We start from the raw sequence: 24,877 nt of genomic DNA, 5'->3' as shown, positions 1-24,877 counted from the left end.
AGGCTGCCTCTTAGAAGCCGTGGAGAGAGGGGCTGAGCTCCAGCCAGGGGCGGAAACACAGCCAGGGACCACGACGGCACTCTCCTTCCCTCATCTCTGCCTGGTTGATGGTCCTCTTCCTGCAGACTAGCTTTTCCCATTACTTATTCCGTTATTCTTGTATTTTCTTTTTTCTTCAGCTGGGACTGAACTACAGTGTCTAAGTCCTAACCCCGTGTTCCTCCGAGCATGAATCTTGCTGCTCCCGTTTGGGTCAGATGGCTGCCCTATGCAATCATTCATGGCTGGGGTCAGAGATGGTAAACATGGATCCCAGGGCATCTCCTTTATGGGTGAAGGAGACACATCCGGGGTGGCTGGGAGTTGCCTAAACAAACATACCCCCAAAGAGCTTATGATGAAAATTCTCCCCAGTTTTAGGAATAGGATTCAATAAGATAAGAAAGAGAGGGTCCGTCTTAGACTCCCTGGAGAAGGAATTCATGAAAACTCTCTTGGTTCGGACAGGCTGCCAGGTCTTTATGATGTCCCACTCATCGGGCACACCTGTGTTAATGATCTAGCACACCAAGAAAAGACTATGAGGACTTCACCCACCAGGGTCTTGGCTTGGGAGACCCCCAGTAGCAGATCCTGAGTGAAGGATCTAAGGGCACAATATTTATTGGGGTAGTTATTATTTTATAATGGAAAAAGGATGAAGGGGTTGAGACAGAATGAGGCAATTACAGAGAGTTAAGCAAATTGACAGTGTGGGCAACTGCACTGGATCCTACTGGAGACGTCTGGGAGACAGGGTGGATCACAGGCCCTACACCTGCCAATCACCGCTGAAGGCCGCCAGGGTTGGGGTTCTCCTCTCCTGCACTGCCTGCCTCGTGGGAAGAGCTGGCTCCGCTGGCCCCAGAAAGCGGACAGGCCCTGGGATTCAGGTTCTGGGCAGTGGAGGTTCAGTCATGTGTCCTCTAACAGTTTCGAGCTGTGCCCAACAAGGGCAAGGGGAGGGATTATAAGGGAAGGGGCTACACAGCCAGATCAGTGATAAGGTGTGGCCTAGTTTAAAAAGGCCACAATAGGAGGGGGCAATTGTGGAAGTGTTTTGGCCAGCTTTTTTGCTGCTGAGACTAAAAGACCCAATCAGAACAACTGTAGAGAAGGAAGAGCTTATCTGGGGGCTCATGGTCACAGAGGTCCCAGTCCACAGACAGCAGGCTCCATCCCTCAGGGCTCCAGGGGAGGCAGGACATCATGGAGGAAGAGTGTGGTGGAGGGAAGCAGCTCACATGGTGATCAGGAAGCAGAGAGAGACTCCACTCTCCAGAGACAAATAGACCCCAAAGCCACGCCCCCAAGGCCCCCTCCTCCAGCCACACCCACCTGTCCCCAGTCACCACCCAGTTAATCCCATCAGGGGTCCATTCACTGGTTGGGTTAAGGCTCTCACAACCCAGTCATGTCTCCTCTGAACCTTCCTGCATGTCTCACACGTGAGCTTTTGGGGGCCACCTCCCATCCAAACCACAACAGGAAGCCATTGTGTGAGACTGATTAGGAAGCTTGACATGAGTGCAGGTTCAAGATGCTGATGTCTTGAAATAGCATGTAAGGATGGGGGACTTGGTCAACACCCTCCGAGTGTTACAAGGACAGACCTGCAGAAATGGCTAAGAGGTGAGAAAGTGGCAGGGAGACTTCAAGAGGGACTTTTGGAAACTGGCTTGGTTTGGTTTGGCCTTGGATGTGTAGGGTTCTGTCGGGAAGGAGAAGGCAGTCCAGCTGGAGCAAAGCCAAGGGGCAGGCAGGAGCCGGGACATGTGGTCATCTATGACCGGATGACGGTGTCTGCTGGAAAGTGAGGTCAAGGGCTGGTCCTGAGGCCTAGGCTGCCTTGTCCTTCAGCACTGAGTGGCCATGGAAGCTTTCAGAGTGCCATGATCAGATTTGTGTTCTATAATCTGGCAAATCCTAGAAACTGGATTATCCGAGAAATGAGCGTAGAGTATAGACACACAGGGGTCCGGTGACAAAGCTGACGCAATCCTGAACATGGACACCATGAGGGTGGACTCGGACGCCCTCATCAGCCAAGGAGCCAGGAGAGGAGAGCTGAGAAGCGTTTCAGGCTGGCAGAGAGCAAGTCAAACAGCAGGGATAGATGTCGGGGTGGACGAGAAGGAGAGGTCCAAGATGGCTCTGAGGGTCACCACGGGGTTCCCAGGAGGGCTGTGAAGCTCCCCCCTGAGCTAAGGGGCACAGGCAGAGGGTGATACGAAGAGGCCATTTTCTGCTTGCCCGAGGCGCAGGAGCATTTCAGATAAATAATGAATCAATGTTTAGGGAATCTCCTGTGGGAAATTCAAGGGCCACAGGACTTTGTACATTTTCACTTGCTAAATTTGGCAACCCTACCCTTTGGACACGCTGACTTTGAAGTGTGGATGGGAAACAGGGACCAGATAGAGATTTAAGTCTCATCTGGAGGTAATCGTGGCTAAAACACACATCTGAGAAGTGCGTCGGGGAGAGCAGGCATGCCCCTGGTTCTCCAAACTGACGGCACTTTGGAATCATCTGGAGCGCTTCGGGAGAACAGAAGAAATGCTGATTATCAGAGATTCTGAGCTCATTAATCTATAGCGCAGTCTGAGAAGTCTCAAAAGCTCCCCCAGGTGATTCTGATATGCAGCAAATTTGAGGAGCCATCCATCTAAGCCAGGAAATGGAAGAAATAGAAAATAGAATAGAAAAGAACGCCTAAGGATGATTCCTTGGGGGAGCGGTTGGTGCTTACTAGGTACATAGGAACAAGGGAACAAGAAAGGGGAATAGAAAGAACTAATCGGAGGTGAGCAAGGAACCGCGAACTCCAAAGCGGGGAGAATCCAGGAAGGTGTGGCTGCCTTGGAAACAGACCCAGCTTGTGACCACCGTCATGGGAGTGGCCTCTGGGAATGTTGGTTGGCACCTGTAGCTGGGAGATGACTGTACCTATTTCAACAGATGCTGGAGGATTCGATAGGGTCCCAGGCTAGTGTCTGGACACAGTAGGTGCTTTTGCAACACAATGCAAACACAAAAGGGCGACCAGGACAAGGGGAATGGTTCTAGGTGAAGAAGGAAGCCCACTCTAAAGAGATTAAAAGAGTCTGCAAGGAAAAGAGAGATGGCTCTACGGTGAATCGTGCAGAATCTCATCATCACGCTTTCCTCTGTGCAGAGGCTGTGGGGAGAGGGAGGAAGAGACAGACGGAATGAATGAATACAAATGAGAGAATACACCATTTTTTCTAATTTACTTATTGGTGTTTCCGCAGTAATAACTTGAAGTCTTCCATCACTACTAAAGGATTTTAATTTCCCTTGGGATGTTTTATTTATTTTTTTTTTCCCTTCTCCTCATCTCACCATTAAAAGAGAATCTGAAAACCGCCGTCACAAATGAGGTCTGCATTTTTCTGCTCCTGGCCACTCTGCTGATTCCAATATCCTTCCTCCCAGCAAAACTGCTCAGGGAAGTGGAGAGCCAGCCGTGCAGGATCAAAGCCAGGGGGAATGGCTAAAAAGGGCCTCATTTGCCTAATTATCGTAGTTAGGATTCCAAGTGGACTTGTTATCTTCAAAGCACCAAAGTTAACTAATTAATCCTCCTAACACCTTGGGAGGCTTTCATTATGATCTAACTCAAGGTGGATCTTCATTTGGGAGCTGAAATCTTTAAAAGCCACTTGACAGTGAGAAGTGACCCAGCTGCATCTGGCATCGGAGCATGCCAAGCTTGGGATGGCTGTGGAGGTCCCAAACTGCTCTCCAAGCGTCCTGTGGGTCATGGCGGAGAAATTGAACAGAAGTCTTCAGTGGCCATCTGACAAATATAAAAGGAAATCGATTGCTTCAGTGACCCACTGTTGCAAAGAAACACTCAGAGCAGCCAGTTTTTGGAGGATTGCAGGCTTATCTCACATTCCTCCACTGCAAAATTAAGATGTCAATATTCTCTGAAATTATCTTCTCAATCGTAAGGTCCCCGTGAATCTCCATTATGTGGCTTAGAGCTCAGAGAGTCTCAGGCTCAGCCCTGTTGACATTTGGGGCTGGATAATTCCTCATTCAGAAGCTAATCCTGTGCATCACTGGATGCTATTAGCAGCCTCACTGATCCCTTCTGTATCACCTGCCCAGTAGCATAGGAGCCCCCCTCCCGCCATGAGACAATCAAAATGTCTCCAGACTTTGCCAACCGTCTTCTGGGCATCCAAATTGCCTGTGGGTGAGTACCACTGGCTTAGACTAGATGTCGAAGTATTTCTCTCTAGCTTAGACACATCCAGAGAGCCCTTGCAGATTTACAAGGGAAAAAAAAAAAAAAAAAAAAGAAAGATGTTTGGTCTTCCCTGAATCATTATTCTTTGATAGGAATATACAAAGAATTCCAGATCTTTCCCTGGCATGGGGGAATTGCGAGAGCATGCCCATGAGGCGCCTTGTAAACCACAGAGAATGGGGAAGAGCGCATGTCGGGTATTGGCTGCATCTCCCCGGACAGCTCCATCTGGGTAGTGGCTGGAACCAGAGCTGGGGTGTCTGCCTGTAGCCTGAAGTCCTCCCAGGTTTCCCACTGGGAATGCTAATTCTCAAGGAAAGCTCCCTGCCCACACAGGACATTTCTGGCCTGCCTCCTCCAACTTGGCACGCTCAAATGCCAGATTCTCCCACTTTGTAGCTTAGCTGGGAGAGAAGCTGGAAACTCTGTGGGCTAGTGAGGATGAGTAATTGGGTATCAGCCTTTAAGAACCAGTCGCTCACTCCTCTCCCCCTATCTTTGTTCCCTGTCTCCTGCCTCCTCCTATTTCTCCAGGGATAAAAAGGAAATCTAGGCTGCTTTGGGTGCTAGAGCGGAAGGAATCATACTGTACTTGAGCTTCAAAGCCAAAAGTAAGGGGTCTGACTCACAGCAGAGAGCATTCAACCAATTAATAGAGGACATCCATTCTGTATGCTATGGAATGGAACTGTGAACCCCCCACCCACCCCAATTCATTTATTTAGTCCCTAATTCCCAATGTGTTTGTGTTTGGAGAGATGAGTAGCAATTAAGGAAGTAATTAAGGTTCAATGAGGTTGTCAGGGTGGGGTCCTAATCTGATAAGATTGATGTCCTTAAGAGAAAGAGGCACTGGTAATGCATAGAGAAGAGGCCCCTTTGGGGACACCGGGTGAAGGTGGCCATTTGCAAGTAAGGAAGAGAGCCCTCACCAGAAACCAACCCTGGCATCTTTATCTTGGACTTCCGGTCTCCATAACTGTGAGAACATAAATGTCTGTTGGTTAAATCTGTGGTTGTCCTTTATGGGAACTTGAGCAAATGCATATACGGCAGGATACTGCGTGTTAGGTGTCCCCCAAAAGCTCACCTGTGAGACAGTGCAGGAAGGTCCAGAGGAGACATGACTGGGCTGTGAGAGTCTTAACCCAACCAGTGAATGGACCCCTGATGGGATTAACTGGGTGGGGGCTGGAGGCAGGTGGGTGTGGCTGGAGGAGGGGGCCTTGGGGGCGTGGCTTTGGGGTCTCCATTTGTCTCTGGAGAGTGGAGTCTCTCTCTGCTTCCTGATCACCATGTGAGCTGTGTCTCTCTGCCATACTCTTTGGCCATGATGTTTTACCTCACCTCAAGCTCTTAGGAGTGGAGCCAGCTGGAATGGAGCCAGCTATCTATGGCCTAAGACCTCTAAGCCCTCAAATAAACTCTTCCTCCTCTACAATTGTGCCAGTTGGTTCATTTAATCACAGCAGAGAAAAAGCTGACTGAAACACTATGCAGTAGTGAAAAAGAGCTACAAGCCTGAGAATTTTCAGAGGCCTTGTAAGATTGGCTAGATGTATCAAGTGGGAAAAAACAACACTGTCAAATGAGAGGCACGATATTGCTGTCTTTTTAGGACCCTAGGAACAAAACGATGTACACACAAACACATGGAAATCTTTGAGATATCTGCATATTTGCAGTGATGTGTCTGGAAGAGGAGCCCAAATTAGCTCTGGGAGAATCTGTGAGATTCAGGAGGGGAGTGGACAACAGTTTTCATGTCATATTATGTTTTTTTTTTAATGTAGTTAATGTAATATGTATCACTTGTATTATAAACACAACATTAAGGTTTTTTCTGTTTTGTTTTTTTTTTTTTAATCTCATCTGCTCTTCTCAGTTTTCTTCAAGTTTAAATCACACTCTAATCAATGCACATATCCAGCACTTTCCCCCACAAAATAAAGTCATGGAGAATATGGAATTTTTTTGCTCTAGATTGTATAAATGGAACAGTTCCCAATATTTGAGTGTAGCCATCAGTGACAAAGTAGCACAGAGACAGAACACTTTCTCACGATCCACATTCATTAACAGGAAGGACAATAAAGATATTTTCTTTACCTAGGCATGTGCCTTTGGGATTTCTCATTTATTTTCAATGGAATCTAGGAAGAGAGAGGAAATAAATTGTTAACAAAAATGAGGAACAAAACAAAAAGGGATCCAATAAAATAAAATCAAATAGATTTCTAAAATAAGACCAAAATAGGTTGAGAGGGGAAAAACATCACCAGCTAGCCCCGTGATTTCATGGGGCTCATGACAGCGTTCAATAACTGTGCCTATCTGACCGCAGGAAGACCAGCGATTGCAAGATCAGCTAATGGCAGCTAAGGTGCACCCAGCCTGAACATGCTTTCTGGAACTCCAATGTTGGCTCTTGTAGGAAGAATGATGGAAATATCTGTTCCTCTGGGACAAGGAGGCCAACCCATGATCTCTCTTCACCTACTTGTGGTTACTCTCATAGATTTAGATTATCCAGATGTTGAATCTGAGCTGTTCTCTTTGCTTTTGATTGTGAGAGTTATTTTTATTGTTTTGGTACCGGGATTGAACCCAGGGATGCTTAACCACTGGGCCCCATCCCCAGCCCTATTTTGTATTTTATTTAGAGACAGGGTCTCACTGAGTTGCTTAGCACCTCGCCATCACTGAGGCTGGCTTTGAACTTGCGATCCTCCTGCCTCTGCCTCCGGAGCCGCTGGGATTACAGTCATGCTCCACTGCACCTGGCTCCATGGGAGTTATTTTGCTATTGGAGGAGGGGAATAACTTGGTCCCCTATAAATTGCTCCTCTAAGTCTCTCCTTTCTTCCTTGATGGAAAGAGGGAGTGGGTCTTTCCCCTAAGGCTCTCAGACATGTTTCAGGTCTTGCTTCTGTCTTCCTCCCTGGGCTTGCTGGGGTTTTAATACCAGCAGCCTCCCCTTCACCCCAGAAATAGGCCACTCTCCCTTTGTAGTGAGGGCTTTACCCAACTCTTGCTCTCTTCTTGGAAAGCTCTTCTTCCCCTTTACCACTCTTCTTTGCACCATCCGGATGAAGTCCCCTTCTTGTAGACACTCAAGGACACCACATGCACCTCCATAGCTCTTACCACAAATTAAGTCAATTATGCAATGTCTGGTTTTCCTGCCAAAACTCTCAACTCCAGGAAGGCGGGGGTTTCGTTGCCGCTTGACACACGCACCCAGCACCATGCCTAGGAACTAGCAGATGCTCAGCACATATTTGCTAACAAACTGCATTGGACTGAGCTCTGTTTTCAGGAGGTAAAAGAAACAGTTACCTCATCTCAGCTGTCATTTCCAAGGGAGAAGTGAGATTCTGCCTCATAAAATCCCCTTCTGGAAGAGGAGGCTACAGGAAAGACTGTCAAATTCATAAGTTGGAAAGAGGAAATTGTCACCAGTTCTGCCACATTCCGCAGCCAGAGGAAAACAGATGCTATCTGGTTCCAGACTTGAGGACCAGTTTGAATATTGATTCTCGAGTTCTCCTTTGATTCTGAGTTAGGGCCAGTCAGATCAATGATGGTTCTGGGCCTCTGACCCAGGACCATCGTGAGAAGCTCTTAGGTTCACACCAGAACTTCCAGGTGAGTTGCATTTATTACCAGTGGCACTTTCCCAAGAATATTTCTCTCCTTGAATTTTAAAGCTCGAGTGTTATTTTGGTCATAGGGATGTGACACTCGACTCATTCAGTCATCATAACACATTTTCCAGCTCAAAGTCGCCTGCTTTAAGTAGGCCCAGGTGGAGGCTGGGGAGGGGAGAAGCATCAGAAATAGTTTGGAAACTGCCAGAAAATCCTCTTGCTTCCTTATGACTGCTAATTGCTCATTATCCTCCTTGAGTTTTAACAGACCACATGTACCATTTAAAGAGGAGCTTTAAATACTTCCCGAGAGAATTTCAGGGAAAGAAGTTAGTAGAATGTTCTGGCCCCTTGAGAATGGAGGAGGTCTCGTGATTATCTTTAGTACTGAATAAATTCAGTGGTAACAGGAGTATAAGACCGAATTCCCAGCTGATACATGACCATTAGGTTTATATTTGGCTAATAACCTCATACAAGTAAGAAGGTTTGAGACAATAATTTGAAACCATCTTCCCTTGGAACCACGGCACTGTGGAAAGCTCACAGAGGCAAGAGCAGATGCTCTGTAGAGAAATGACAGAGAAACGAAGCAGTTCCATGCAATGCCTCTTGGTCCATGAGGATAAAGATGGCTGCCCATTGAACCACCTGGGACCTTTTGTAAATCCAGAATTACATTACAACATCTGGGAGTGGGCCCGGGTAATCAGCACTTCCAAAGTTCCCCAGGTGGTCTCAGTGAGCACCTGAGGCCAGGAACCATTGGTCTGGCAGCTAAGCTGTATTTGCAAGCTCCCATTTGATGGGAAAGAGTCCTAGAGCCTGTAAGTACTTTGCTAAAAACAGCTGTTTCCAATGAAAGCATGCAAATCCTCAATAATATAAGTGTCATCAGAAATAAAAACAAACCAGGAGTCACAGTTTATCCCTTCAAAAGTATTTAAACCACACCATTCAAAAATACCAAGTTATAAGTGTTCACTGAAGCATATTTTTGTAATAACCGCTGCAGATCCATAAGGGAAGAGTTAAATAAATTGTGGTCAACAGCGGAATATGCAGCTATTGAGAGAAGCAGAGTACTTTAGATCTGCTCAGCACCAACTATGCGGCAGGCATTGCTCCAGGACCTTGGAATTCACCAGAGATGAGAACAAAGATCCTTGCCCTCTGAGGCTCACATGAAGATTCTTGCCCTTCAACAGTTTGCCTTCTAGAAAGTCAGCAACAAACTGCACTACCAGTGTAAATTGAAAATGTGGGGCTCCTTGTTAAAAAATAGTGAAGAATTCAAGACTGTGACAGCAGAGAATTAAATCAGGCAAGGGGCCCTTCTTAGGGCAGGGCTAGTGTGGCTGCAGAGGTTGCCACGTGCAGAAAGCTGACCCTCTTTGCAGAGAATGGGGACAGGTGATCAGCAGTGGAGACAATAGGAAAGTCCATCAATTACAGCAGGTTAGAAGGAAGTGCTGTGGAGGGGAAAAGAGAGAAGACAGGAATCAAAGTGCCATTGCTAAATAGGGTAGGCAGAGCAGGACACATTGCAAAGAGATTTAAGCAAAGACTTGACTAAAGGCAGAGAGCCAGCCATGGTATGTGGGAAAGAGCACTGCGGGGTGGGCTAGCTAGGCCAGAGCCCCTAAGGCTGGGAGTGAGCAGAGAGGCTCACTGGTGACGGTCAGGAACCTCACTGGGTATTTTAAAAGAATGGCTTTGGCTTCTGCAGGGAGGAGAATCTGTAGGTGTGCAAGACGAAAGGCGGGAAGCAGAATAAGGAAGAGCATGCATGAACCTGAGAGAGGCAGAGATTGGCAATAAAGGAGATGATATTCCATGAGATTATATTTCAATGTGTGTATGTATGTCTACGAATGTATGTGGACATGTGTATACACACATGCTCCTAACACGGAAAACCATCCACAATGTATAAGATACAGAAAAAGTTCATAAAATAAGTGCTAATGGCCCACAAAAAATAATAACTAGGCTTCACACATACATACATACACACACACACACACACACACACACACACAGGATCAGAAATGTCATGCCCCCAGTTGTTGGTAATATTTACCTCTGAGAATCAGAGTCAACTGGTGGTTAGGGAGGATGCCACTTTTTAGTTTATATTCACCTAAAATGCTTGACTATTATTACAAGTTTCTTTTTGTGCATTAGGGTTTTTTTTGGGGGGGGTAAAGGTTACCTGGGATTGAACTCAGGGACACCACTGAGCCACATCCCCAGCCCTATTGTGTATTTCATTTAGAAACAGGGTCTTGTTGAGTTGCTTAGCGCCTCGCCTTTGCTGAGACTAGCTTTGAACATGCCATCCTCCTGCCTCAGCCTCATGAGCATTAGTTTTATTAAAAAAAAAAAAAAAAAAAAAAGCAATGCTTTTTAACCTGAGGTATCATAGGAGTGGTTCCACTTTTTTTTTTTTAAAGAAAGAGTGAGAGAGAGTGAGAAAGAGGGAGAGAGAGAATTTTAATATTTATTTTTTAGTATTTGGCGGACACAACATCTTTGTATGTATGTGGTGTTGAGGATCGAACCTGGGCCGCACGCATGCGCTACCACTTGAGCCACATCCCCAGCCCAGGAGTGGTTCCACTTTTAACTCTTAAAATGCAGGCATGTCTGGGAAGGATTGGGTAAAACTAAACAGCCTCCTGTAGCTTGAGAAAGTTGTGGCCAACCTCAAAAGAAAAGAAAAAAGCAAAATAAGATGACAAGATTTGATTCCTGGATGTTAAAAAAAAAAAAAAAAGAAGAAGGTAGTTTGTAAGACTGGAGAAAACCAGATAGAATTGTAAATTATCTTATCTAACAGAAGAAATTAGGTTAAGTAGAAAGATTCTGCAAGTATAATAAAGGTATAGTGAAGTAGGGTTTATATAGGAAAGAAAACAAATTATTTTTAAAAGATAGCAAACATATTGTAATGCATTCTGCTGTCATACATAAATAAAAAATAATAATCAAGCACACACACATACACACACACAAAGATAGCAAACATAGTCCTGGGCCTTTGTAGACTCGACACCGCCACCTCCAGTCTGAGGCCATCTTTCTCACTTAGACCTGGCCTAGTCACTCCCACCCCACCCCACACATACCTGGATAGAGGTCCCCTAAAACCTCTTTGGTGGTCTCCTCTACTGAAGTCTGAAATTGGTGACAAGCTGGCCCGGCGCACTGTGGCCTGATCCTTCCATCTGGACCACACTCCCTCACCTCTTTGCTTCTCCCTCAGCCTGCACCTTGTGCTACTTCCGTCCCCAGTTAACCCCTTCTCTTCCTTCTGGTCTCAGCTGAATTCCAATTTTCCTCAATCTGGCTAAATCTCCTATTAATGAGTGCCCTAGGCCCCTGTGCCTTGGGGATGTGCTTATGTTTATGTGTTTTCTTCTCCCATCAAACTCTAAGCTCTCTAGAATGGGAACCAGGATTGCTAGTCCCACCATATACCTGGCATAGAGTTGGTCTTCAATAAACATGTGACAAAATTGAGACATAAGTCTAACTACACACACAGGAATTAGCAATCTTTCTTTTTATGATTCTAGGAGACTGAAAGAATTTATTCCCTGAAGGATATACTTATGAGCACTTATTGGGGAGATGTTTAAAGCTGCAGGTTGTGTAGACAATGACTTTGTTATTTTCTCCAGGGACATGACAAGGAACACTTTCAGTTCAAATGCAGTGAAAGGCAGAGTCACCTGCAATACTTGAGTATTTTACCACAAAATGCAAAAGTAAAAATCACGTTGCTCAAATCCATATGTTTTCTTTTCTTTTATTATGGGTACTGGGGATTAAACTCAGAGGCACTTGACCATGAAGCCCCATCCCCAGCCCTATTTTGTATTTTATTTAGAGAAAGGGCTCACTGAGTTGCTTAGAGCCTCCCATTTGCTGAGGCTGGCTTTGAACTTGAGATCCTCCCACCTCAGCCTCCTAAGCTGCATGGATTACAGGTATGCACTGCCGCGCCCTGCTCCATATGCTTTCAAAGAGGTCTTTTGCTTTGGATTCAGTAAATTGTGTGCTAATGACATGTAGCTGCACCCCTTCTGTTCCCACAGCCCCCTGCAATGACCTCTATCTATCACACATAGAGACATCTTTGGGGGGGTGGTGAAACTAGTCAGTGTTTCACAGAAGGACCACCCTGATAAATATACCCCAAATCACTGGGCAGGAAAAAACTGAGCTCGGTCAGTTCCCTTCTTGCAAGCGATAGTCATGTGTGTTCCCAAAGTACTTGGATCTCATTGGGCTCAACACCCATAATGCTGACTGTTAGGTCGGTGGCAGCGACTTGGTGGCGACTTAGTGGCAACTTAGAACAAAGCAGCCCGCACTGCTTTGAACATCAATCAGATGCCAGCGGAAACGCCTGTCAATCAGCCAGATCTCCTGACCAACACCTGTCAATCAGCAGGACCCCCTGGCCAATCCTGGAGTTCAGCCAACTCCCCTGACCAACTCCAAGGGGGCAAGGGACCCTAGAGACATCTTTTTCTGTCCCAAGCCCTTCCCTTCCTGCTGTAAGCCCCATAAAAGTCCAGTCCGGTGGAGCTGTTTCTCCTCAGACCCTTCCCCTGTCCCCTCTGTGGGTCTGATCGAGTTCCGCCCGGGAGTGATATCTCAATAAAGCCTGTTCAGCGGCCCTTTTAAATCTGCCAACTTTGATTGCTGCCTGGCCAGCCTGATCTGACACTGACCTTGCTGCCTCACCATAAAAATAAAACAAAACAAACATCACCTGGAGGAATGTAAAAGGTTCTTCCTCTCAGGACTAATGCAGATCATCAAAGGTGGGCTAGGTTTGCCTACCAGCAGGGAAAAAGAAAAAAAAAAACAAAAACACCCTGACAGCTATAATGAAGCCTCATTCAGCACACTCATTTTACTGTGGCTATTTATGGCAGGCAAAGGATTTGTCCACCAAAGGGCTTTAGAAATACTTTCAATTGTTGGCTGAGCCAGGGACCATTTCTAGATGCCATCTTTAACAAAAGAGATACTCAGGGAAGTGAGCAGTGTCCATAATTACCATGTCAGTGACAAAATAAAGTCAAAGAGATGGGCTGTAGGAAGGCCTACTATTAAAACACAATACCCCTTTGAGTGTCCACCAGCTTAGGAAAACCCCAACCACTAAGCCACACAAAGAAACCACCCAGACTGTGAAGGAAATTGAGTTACTTCCAACTACACAATCAACCTGGATGGGTGTTAAATTGTATGCTAATGAACTAGCTTTCTCATCTACTGTGATGTGGGAGTTTGTCTAACTCCACTTACACATCTACCTCCCCAAGTCTGCTCTGAGACTATTTTGGTTTTGACTTTCAGAGCATCGCATTTTGGCTTGTTATTTCAAAACAATGGCAAGCGTAATTATACCTGTGAAGTAGCATGAGCCCTACTATTTGTTAATTTTAAATTAAAATAAAAGGCTTTCTTCCTCATTTTAATAGACAAAATATATTTCTTAATTTTGATTGACAAGCCAGGACAAAGAAAAGAGTACGATACTCATTGCTGTACAGAGAACCCTCAGTAAAAATGTTTTAGTGTTTACGGAGGATCTGAGTGCCGGAGGTGTGCTGAACACTTTGCACTTATTCTTGCCAACTCCATGAGATCTGCCATTCTAAAGATAAGGAAAGGAGGCTAAAAGTGGCGGAGAAACCTTCCCAAACATCTCACAGGAAGTGATGAAGCTCTTGGCTTGGCACAATTTGCTTTAGAGCCAAGGTTCTGTGCTATACCATGCTGTTCAAATTTTCATATGCATATGAGTTAGCTGAGGATCTTGCCAAATGCACATTTTGACTCTGTAGGTCTGGAGTGGGGTTAGAGATTGTACATTTCTAACAAATTCTCCAGAGACGATGAGGCACCTGATCCACAGATGACACTTTGAATAGCAAGGCACTTCTTTTTTTTGGGCGGAGGCAGTTTTACTGGGGATTGAACTCAGGGGCACTCCATCACTGAGCCACATCCCAGCCTTATTTGGTATTTTATTTAGAGACTGGGTCTCATTGAGTTGCTTAGGGCCTCACTTATGCTGAGGCTGGCTTTGAACTTGAGATATACTCCTGCCTCAGCCTCCCGAGCAGCTGGTATGACAGGCGTGCACCACGGTGCCAGACTGGCAAAGCACTTTTCTACCTCAAAGACATAACTCCTTTCTCAACAGAATGGTATTTCAGGGAGTTTGAATCAGGCACCCTCCACTCATTATTTGACCCTGATATATCTGAAACAATGAGGAGACAAGGAAGATATCAATCCAGAAACAATAGTGGTTATGGAATGCATACATTTCCATGTATTTTTACAGTAAAAATGCATTAAAAAATCTTTCACAAAAGAAACTTAAAAAATACAAGTAGGGTGTTGACTCTGCTCCCCAACATTCTTTCAGGCATCAACTGTGTAAAAGAGGGAGGGGAATTCCTAAATGGTTTAAGTCATACAAAATTCTCATCCATCATTGCTCATCAACACATTTACATGGAGTGGGGGGTTAGGGAAAATAGGCTCACAAGAATCAGTTTCCAATTTAAGGTTACAGTAGTTCAAAGAAAACTATATCTTTCTGCTTAATGCATAGTCCCTGTACAGTACAATATTTTCAAAGCAAATCTGATGTGTGGAACTAAGGTGAAATTACCACACCAAAAGTCCTCATGAACTGAGACAAGCTGGGGCGGTAGCACAGATTTTTAACACGTCAAATATCTCTTACAACAAGCAAGACAGTCAAGATGTTAACTTAAGGATACCCTCCAAAAATGCACCTTGATTTCAATTATTTAAAACCCTGGACCCCAAATGAGAGTGTCAGTCATTTAATATCTCAGGTTGTGCTAGAACTAGTGAGAAAAAATCCTAGCACTGCAGCCTTAGGAATAAAATCTCCAAGTTGGCTCTTAGGAAATTGACAGAAAAAAACATCATTATTCAGTTGTATTCTTCCTCAGTCTTCCTCCTACAGCTCAATGTAAGCTTTGCGTGGAAAACTCGGATAATAAAAATAGCATCCACAGACTTTTCCCCTCCTTTTTAGCTACAGAATGTACATTGTTTCTGTTCCAGGAAAGGAACTTGTTTTGTAAATGTCCACACTACTATAGCTATTCATTCTAGTGTTGAGTATAAACCCATAAATCAAATAAAGCTATGAACAATGTAATATTTATATATGCATAGTGTTTTATAAAAAGATTGGCCCACATACTGCTTTTCATCAATACAGAAAGAGCATTAAGTCCATAGCACACTGTAAGAAATAAATGAGTGAAGAACAGAGAATGCAAACAAGTGCTTAATAATTCACAAGCAGGCTCACCATGGAAGAAATGATGATATCCCAAACCAACTAAAGCTTTAGAGAATTACTTATATAGTCTCCCATTTTAAAACAACTTTACATACCTGATTTAGTTTACATTAAAATATATCCCCATGAATCAATTTGTTCATATTCAGAAATATAAACACATATCACATTCCTCACAGCTAAATTTTTGTCATAAATTCTCTTTTATACAAGAAAAAAGGCAACATTTTTTTTTTTCAACAGGCTCTATTAATTACAATTTTTAACTCTGTACACACAATGATTGGCTGGCTGGCTTTTTTTTTTTTTTTTAATCTTTTTTTTTTTTTTTCAATACAGTACCATGGGAACAACAGTGATTGACTTGCAAAGTTTTGTGTCTGTACGGAAAATGCAAAACAGTACTACAGAAATACACAATGCACTGTAAGCAGCGGTTTGCTGTAGTGGTCCAACAGGTACAAGCAAACGTTTTGGCTCAGCTAGGCAGTAATCCATTTAAACCACATCCTGGGGCTACAGCCGACCCAACCACACCACCTGAGGGTTTCAGGAAGAATGGGTCTTTTGAAAAAGAAAAATCATTGTTTTTGTTCTGCTGTCCAGACTAAAGGACAGGGTCATGAGGGCAGAGGTTTCCCAACCAGGACTAGAACCACTGGGATCACTTCCTTGCTTCCCCTTTGACCAACCTAAAAACTTTATGGTTTCAAAGTGCAATTGGCATTTCTATGAATGAGCAGCCCCAGCTGTCATTTCTTTAAATTCTCAAAAGAGAATTTCATCCACCAAATATCACTCCTTCCTCCCTAATTTGGCAAAGGGCAATCATGGGCTAATCAAAAAAGGGGGCCATACTTTTCATCGTGGAGATATTTATGTCTCCCTCATACCCAGCACACTGTCCTACATTCCATGAAATATTCAGCTTCAAATCAGACCACCGGCCAGACAACACAGGTGTAGGTTGTCTGTTCCTTCTAGTAGTTGAGTAAGGCTGCCATGGCACTGCCTTAAACGAGATCTTATTCCAGGGGGAGATGCTAATGAACCTGACAATCTGTGCTTAGGCTGTGTTTGGGTAATGGCGGCCAACCTTCTTGTCTCTGTGCCTTCCTGGGCCAGAGAGAGTACAAACTGTTTTGAATCAATTCTAACCCAAGGACAAAAAAAAAAAAAAAAAAAAAAAAAAAAAATTCTTTGTGCTGCCGCAGTTTAAAAAGCTATAAATATCCTTCATTTGCAATAGTAGTCTTGTCATTACAGTTTGCTTAATTTTAGGATCATTGGCAATCCTAATCCATCCCAAGAGGTCCTCAGTTTTTACAAATAGAAGTTTGCCTTTTTGCTTTGAAGAAAAACTCCTGTCTACAGTATAGCACTACATCATTATATAACAGTCTCGATCATTAATTAAACTTAATATTATTTCCCGTCCTTAAAGAGAAACATGACCAACCACCCAATTTTAACAGGAGAGAAAAAGATTGCCGCCCCCGCCCCCCCCCCCCGAAAAAAAGGGAAAAAAAATTCTTGACAATTCTACGCTCTCTGTAGAAACAAAATCTATATCCCTTTGGGCCAGTATTTGGCAAATAATTTCCAAAAAAAAAAAAAAAAGTATGCATTTAAAAATACTTTCTTTAATATTTATACATCAGGCACAAGACTTTTCATATATAATTTTTTTTCTTAGAAGATCTCAAATGCATAAAATGTTTGTCGCTATTCATAGGATCACCAGGTGTCAGAGATGCTTCCTAAGGTAAGAAAACTAAATTATTTCAGGTTTGTGACCTTCCTCTTAGAACCTTTGACATGGTAAAGGTTGGAATGCGTGTCAAGTCTCAGATACTGAGGTCGGTGCTACATTCTTTATAAGGTCGCCTCCTCTGCTCCGGGGGATTTCTGGAACTTCTGCCCACTTCCTGTTTCAGAGTCGCCTCTTCCCGCTCGCGGTGGCCACCTCGGTCCTCGCGGCTCCTTTTGTCCAGCGAACGCTCTCGGCGGCGCTCGGGGGACCGGGCCCGTCTCCGATCGGTGGACTTGGCCCTCCTCTCGGGCGAGGCCACTCTCCTTCGCTCCGGGGACCTTCTGGGATCCAGGAGTCTTTCGAGGGACCGCCGCCGCCGGCTGGGCGAGCTGTCCCTTCGGCGCGTGGGGGACCGCTCCCGCCGGCGCTCGGGAGACCCCTCCCGCCTCTTCTCGGGCTTCTCCCTCCTCTCCAGGGTGGTGTCGGCGCTGCGCGTGCCGTCCCGGCGCTTCTCCGGGGACCTCCTCTTGGGCCCGTTGGTCGCCATCCGCTCAGGCTGCGCGTCTCGGCGTCCCTCGGGCGCCCGGTCCTTGGGTCGGCAGGCCCCGCCGTCGGGTTTTCGGGAAGTTCCATTCCAGGTGTGGTGTTCATTGGGTTGTCTGCTGTACTCTCGGCTGCCTTTTGGGTCTCTCACGTGTGCCCGCTTCTCCCCATGTGGTGATGATTTGTGAACGTCGGGTGGGTAACTGGACTCCAATGATGGGTGCTGGCGGCCGGTCGGTCCGGCCCTCACTTCCGGTCCGGCCCTCACTTCCGGAAAGCCTTGTGCACCGGCGGAGGGGCCGTTCCGGTCGCTGCTGGGGTCTGCGAGGAAGAGGAGAGGCCCAGTTAGGTAGGGAGGACCTGCGTGGTCCAGTCCCCGCTCCCTCCCGTGCCCGACTCATTAGTCACAACAAACAAACAACTGTTAAAAGCCATCAGAGTCAAAGCCAACTGAGTCTGGGTTACGTTATGTATAACTGCAACTAGTTAGGATTACCAACTAGTACTTGTGGCTTTCAGCATCTGGCTCTTTTTGATACCCCAGACAGATCATTAAAGAATTTATTAAATCGGGCATGAATTTAAAGGCACACCCCCAGGTAGACTGTCTATAGGTGCCAAAATTCACCCCCTTACCTATCCCCTGCCTCTCTCCTCCCCAGCTACCAACCCTTCTCCTCTTCCCCACCCTACACTGCCCCCAAGAAAGAAAATCTTACTTCCTTTAAAGAATGCTTGTTTTGATTTGCTTAAAAATAATCTAGGTCATTGACCTGGAGGGGCATAGGAAGCTCCTTGGGGGACAGAAGTAGTCTATGGCTTATCTGAGTGGTGATCTAAATGTGTGCACAGAGGTGAAACTCCAATGCACCACACACTCAGGATTCACATATTTTTACCATATGCAAAGTATATTTATACTTTAAAACAATAATCTAAGGTGTTGAGCAAAGGGGATTGTGGTAGCAACATAATGGCCAGGTGCTGATTGGCAAATGTCACATGGCACTTGAGGGGCCACTGAACTGTACTTTTGTGTGTGCTATTCAACTATTTTGTCTACTTTTGTGTAAATTCAAAAATAAGGAACCTTCTTTCAAATGCAGAGTTTTCTGGTAGATAAAAGGGAGGGGGGAAAGAGGTGGTTAATTACACATTTGCAATTAGACAGGGCTCACAAAAATCCTTAAGTTTAAAGGCAGTTTTTCTGTATGATATATGAAGCAGTCATAACAATATTGAGGAACTGTGGAGCCACTGGACTGCTCCTTTTTTTTTTTCCTTTTGAAATTGGTACATTGTAATTATACATGACTGGGGAAGGAGAGTGATCAAATTATACGCATGTATGAATACTGCATTATGTATCTCACTATTATAGACTGCTTCTTATACCACCAAGATGTCTATAGGTTTATAAGCAGGGCAGCATCATGAATTTATGAGAGCCCAGGGATGCTTTGTTGCAACTAAATGCAACAAATTCCAGGAGCCTAAAATATTGTGTTGCAATATGGAGGGCACACCCATGTGACAGAAAGGAGGGAATCACTGGGGCTCTTAAAAGATCTTTCATGAGGCAGCCAGGTCTCTATTCAGTAATTAATATGTTTCATGAAAGATCTTCCAACCCAGCATGGTTTTTAGCAAAAGCAGGTATATAAAAGCAGGTATATAACCTAAAGCAGGGATTAGCAAAGTTTTTCTAAGGGCCAGGTAATAAATATTTTGGACCACAGTCTCTGTTGCAACTGTTCAAGCCAGCCACTGTGGGGCAAAAGCACAGGCAACACAAAACAGAAATGGGTGTGTGGCTATGCATCAGTAAATCTTACTTACAGACACAGGCTGTGGTCAGGATTTGGCCCCTAGGCTGTAGAATGCCAGAGATACCTGAAGAATGGGGGAATCTCTTCCCATTTGACAAAGCCCTATCTATCTGGGTGAGAGCTCTGTGGTATAAGGTTCATTCTTTCTAAATGCTGGGTGGACTATCAGAACGAAGACAAAAGTCATCTGACATTTGGGTAAGGGAAGGTCCTCAGATCACTATTCTAAATCTAACCTTGAAATCTTATGCCTACTTTCAAGACAAGGGAGAGCAACACTTCAACAGGGGTCAGCGGTGTACTTACAATTCCAAGAACGCAGGGTGCTCAGAATGAATTGCCAAACATATCAAAATAGAGCTAAGCAGAAGCAATGAGGAAATTAGGCCACAGCACAGAAACACCTAGTATTGATTGAGCTACAAACCGTAGTTTGATTATGGCCCATAAGGTAGAAGCAAGCCTCCCCGAGCTTTTCATTTCTCATACATGCAGCGATATTAGGAGGTATCATCGCTGTAGAAGGGAGGGCCCAGCACCAAGAACAGTCAGAGAGAGAAAGAGAAAGAGAGAAAGAGAAAAAGTTGAACATTTAGATTCCCTATAACAAGGAGGAAAGAAAAAAAAAATCTGCATTTGTTAACATAGGGCAAAGAGAGTTTATTTGTCCAGTCAGACAGTCTAAGGCAACACTCAAATAAGGCTGCAGAGACCGCAGTTGGAACATGACGTACGTCTTTAGACAGCCATAAGATGACTTGAGAACCCAGACAATGAATGCATCCTTTTTTTTTTTTTTTTCAAAGAACTGGAACAATGACAGGCTGGCATAGGAGAGCATTAACAATAAACAACAAAAGAACAAACTCCCTCCCCAACCACCCCCCACCAGACCGCGGCAGTTAAATTAAGTACAAAAACTCATTACAAAAATAGCCTCACAGAGAAGCAGGTTCCAATCAAGTCAGAAAAATATTGGAACTTAACATATTATAACCCATTTGTGACTCTAATCAATAGAATTAGAGAGGTTTAGTCCAAATGACGCATGGAAACATTACAGCAGCACAACCCTGGCAATGTTCAACCCTTTTTGGAAAACCATGTATTTAAATGATCTTTATTATTATTATTATTATTTTAGCCCAAAGAACATTTGTTAGTGTTGGATTTTCATCCTCAGTGCAACAGACATAGGTTTGGAGAAGGTACACAGGTTACTGACGATGACTCTCAAATGAAATACCACATCCGACAGAAGGCATAGGGAAGACAGAAAAGGAAGACAATGTTACACAGCTTCAGTGGCATCAATACACCTGACAGTCAGAAGTTTAGTACAGTACGCAGCCATGTCATCTGAATGTTGTCATGAACTTCCCCCTGTGGTTGGCCGGGCCTAAAGGGGCCTTGTCTGAAACCCACCCTCCCCCCTTCCCTCGGATCCCTCATATTGTACACCTGTACCCATGTCCAACACCCGGGGAGGCTGTCTGCACGGGAGCTGTTCCCCTCCTTGAGCTACATCTGAATGAAGGATCTCATCAAGGAAGTCCAAAAATGCAACTGGGAATTGTGCAGAGTGACTTTCAGAAAAGAGGGTGATAACAGATAAATCCCTAATAAAGGGGACCAATGTATATGGGATCATTCGATTACAGTTTCTATAGAAACTTTTGTAGACCTTTGGTTGGGAAAAAAAAGCCCTACATCTAGGGCATAGCTTTTTTTTTTTCTCTTTTTTTAAAATTTTAAACAAGAATCTCAAATAAATAGGACAGAATTATTACAATATACAATATTTTGCCATCAGAACACTAAGCTAGGTAAAGATCATTGCCATCTACTCAAATCATGTCTAAAGATATGACAAAGGAACTCTACGTATAACCCGGCTTTCCTCATAGGAAAGGTATAGTAACATGTTTCCCTCATGATGAGCACTGGGAATCTATTTCGTCCTTCATCACTTAAAAACATATGGCTAATATATCAACAGTTTTTGTTCGTTTGACAGTAGTGGGCTCAGGTGGTCTGATTTGGGGTCAGAGACCAGTGGAGGGATGGAGAATTTTTGGACGCAGAGCATCTAGGAGGTGAGAAAAGCCCCCAAATCATCTTGAAATTTCACGCCTCTTAAATAAAGACATCAAGTAACCGAAAAAAAGAAAAAAAAATATATATATATTTGTGCCTCATCATATCACTCAGGAAACCTGCTTTCCTGCTTCTTAAAAGGAGTATAGAGTCATTTTGTGCTAACAATTGGATCTGAGAAACAGTTTGGCACAGTTCAAACAAACATTCCTTCGCTCTTGGTCGGACTAGACAAAATGTTCTCTCTGATTATCAGAAAGGGGGCTCTAAAGATCTTGTCCTAGGCCTTGCCCCAGTCCACAGAAGCAAGCAAAAAGATGAAATGTGGAGAGATTTCAGAACAAGCGAAGCAAATAATCACATGGTGCGAGAGGCTGTAAGACACTGGTGAATGGGGAGACAGAAAGGACTTTCCTGCTGCCGTTCTGGAGACAGAGTCATGGAGTCATGCCAGGGAAGGAAGGAATGTTTTCATAGTTTGACCCACCATATTCCGGGACCGAGCCGTCTCCCCGCCTCAGAAACAGACGAACTCTGCGGCCACCATTCTTAATCAGTTCAATGGCCCGAGAATGCTTCATGTTTTTGGTGGTTTCGCCATTGATCTCTAGAATTTCATCACCAATCTGCCATGGTAGGAATAGAACATAGTGAGAGTCGTAAAAAGAAAGAAATATAAATGGTCAACACGTATATGAAAAAATGTTTAACATCTCTAACAATTAGAGGAATGCAAATTGAAACTACTCTGAGATTCCATCTCAGAATGGCAATTATCAAGAATACAAGTAACAATAAATGTTGGCGAGCATGTGAGGGGAAAGGTTCACTCATACATTGCTGGTGGGACTGCAATTTGGTGCAACCACTCTGGAAAGTAGTATGGAGATTCCTCAGAAAACTTTGAATGGAACCACGATTTGACCAAGTTATCCCACTCCTCGTTTATATACCCAAAGGACTTAAAATCAGCATACTACAGTGACATAGCCACATGAATGTTTAGTGGAGCTCAACTCACAATAGCCAAGCTACAGAAACAACCTAGGTGTCCTTCTATGGATGATGAATGGATAAAGAAAATGTGATATATATGCACCATGGGATATTACTCAGCCATAAAGAAGAGTGAGATCATGACATTTGCTGGTAAATGGATGGAAACTGGAGACTATCATACTAAGTGAAATAATTCAGTCCCCAAAAACCAAAGGCTGAATGTTCTCTCTGATGTGCAGATGCTAACCCATAATAAGGGAGGGTGGAGGGGAAGTATAGAAGTTTATTGAATTAGATGGAGGGGGAATGGGAATAGAAAAGACAATGAATCATACATAATTTTCTTATGCACATATATGAATACATGACCAGTGAAACTCCACATCATATTCAACCATAAGAATGGAATCAAAATTGTAATGGGTTGAATTCCATGTATGTATAACACGTCGGAATACACCCTACTGTCATGAATATCTAAAAACAAACAACAACAACAACAGTAAAAACGTAAGTCACTGCAGATGGTTCCTCACATCTACTCCAGCCTCCTTTCCCTACTTACCCTCATTTTTCCACATCTTTCTGCAGGACCATCCTCTGCTAAGCGCAGAACATAGAGGTCCATGTTATATTCTCGACCCCCTCGAAGACTAAAGCCAAATCCCTTGGCTCCTCTTTCCAGTTCCACAGTGTAAAAATCTTGCTCCTATTTAAAGAAATTAAATGCAGTCATTCAGGTAGAACTGCTATCCACACATGTTTCTCTCATGTCTTCCCAAACATTCCATGTCATGTTGATTTGGCCGAAAGGCACAGTCTCTAGTCCTCTCTTGGTGACTCTTAAGTGCTTATTAGTCATCCTCATTAATCTTCATTAATATCAGAAGTTGGAAATCCAGAATTTGAAACACTTAGGATCATGCTTATACCTATGCACATATTAAAATTCAACTAGGAAGGTTGCAATCTGCATTTAGGGCAAGAAGCTTCTTCATCACATGACTCCATCCATTTGTGGCTGGATGTTCAGCTTCCTTCAGCTTGGCCTGAGAAGCACCAGGGTCTGGGGAGTGGTTCCCATTCTGTTTGGGCAAGATCACAAGTGGACTACTGACGGGTCCACAGAGGCCAGCAGAAACCTATTTATCTCGGCATTACCCAGTGGTTCCCAGATCTGTTTCACTTGCTAACCATCTTGAGAGGCAGGTGTCCTGGCTCTCACCTAAAATCCACAGGCCCCAAAACCACTTTAAAAAAACAACAAAAAGATTTTCTTGAAGAACTATGATTTTGCAAACAGCTATTTGCAAACAGATGCTTAGCTTTTTCTCTGACCACTGATCCTTGTGACAGCTTTTCAGTATTTTGGTCTTATTTTTTTTCTCTCCCTACCAAACCATATCTAGGAATATTTTTCAAAGGTAGTAAAAGAAAAGCAAATATGAGTATATATGTGGAAAATCCCTGCACAAAAGGCTGCTTATTTTAAATTAAGGATGCCCTTCAAAAAATATCTTGTAAAAACAGCTTCTGAAAGTTGGAAGGAAATGAGCAAAAAAAAAAAAAAAGAAAGAAAAAAAAAGGGGAGGGGGGAAGGACCCTCACCTGGGTAGCCTGGGGAGCTTTGAACTCGAACTGAGATTCTGGCTTTGGTTTGGTGGTGTTCCTGCCAAAGTAAGAGAAATAAATATAACAGCAATGCAGAGGGAGACAGAGAAAAGAACGGAAAACATGTCTCATCATGACAAGAGGACAGGTCCCTTTTTCCCCTTTAAAGTAACAAAAGGAACCAAAGTCTCAGCTGACCTTGTCTCCTGGGCCCCTTGCTGAGAAGGGGTGTGTGTGGTGGTGATGGTGGCAATCTTCTCTGCATTGGTCAGCAAGGTGGCATTTGAGGACTCTGTGGGACAGAGCATAAAGAAATGAAGGCCTGAGAGAAGACATCATCCAGCTGGGAGGTGAGCAGAAACCCTATCTCTAAGTGACGAATCTGACTTCCCTGTCCCCATTTCAATTAGTTGGACTCAAATTTCTAAAGACTCAGGAATTTAATGAACCATCCTAAGATCTTCTCTGCTGTGGCTCATGTATGCCCCCCACTGTGACCCTCCTCCTAAGCAGACATTCCTTCAAATGAAATAGGGTCTGCCAGGGGAAAAGCTGCTCTGAAATTACAGCCAGCATGGGTGTGTCTGACTCCTCCCCGCCACTGAGAGATGGCAATCCATCAAAACACTGGGCCGCCCCGGAGGTATTTCACAGGATTTTATAGGCTGCTAATAAATGTCCCTGCTAACATTTCCT

At 44.2% G+C, this 24,877-nt stretch overlaps 1 protein-coding gene across 10 annotated transcripts in view; it reads right to left on the bottom strand.

Annotated features, from left to right (window-relative positions):
- Positions 1-16,552: 16,552 nt before the first annotated feature.
- Magi1 (membrane associated guanylate kinase, WW and PDZ domain containing 1) overlaps positions 16,553-24,877 on the bottom strand; it is a 594,817-nt gene continuing 586,492 nt past the window's right edge. For 8 of the 10 annotated variants that reach the window (XM_077109100.1, XM_077109101.1, XM_077109102.1 and 5 more), the window contains 5 exons: positions 24,380-24,473; positions 24,179-24,239; positions 23,136-23,279; positions 22,059-22,197; positions 16,553-17,966 (listed from right to left, as the gene is read on the bottom strand). In XM_077109100.1, coding sequence (XP_076965215.1) covers positions 17,197-17,966; positions 22,059-22,197; positions 23,136-23,279; positions 24,179-24,239; positions 24,380-24,473 — 1,208 coding nt within the window. In that variant the 3' untranslated portion in view covers positions 16,553-17,196. Of the gene's footprint in view, positions 17,967-19,901; positions 19,991-22,058; positions 22,198-23,135; positions 23,280-24,178; positions 24,240-24,379; positions 24,474-24,877 lie in introns of all 10 variants that reach the window. The other 2 variants (XM_077109108.1, XM_077109109.1) reach the window with 1 other exon arrangement.

Source organism: Callospermophilus lateralis, chromosome 1 (assembly GCF_048772815.1).
Source record: "Callospermophilus lateralis isolate mCalLat2 chromosome 1, mCalLat2.hap1, whole genome shotgun sequence".
Lineage (NCBI taxonomy): Eukaryota > Metazoa > Chordata > Mammalia > Rodentia > Sciuridae > Callospermophilus > Callospermophilus lateralis.
This window is presented reverse-complemented; position numbering and strand designations above follow the sequence as displayed.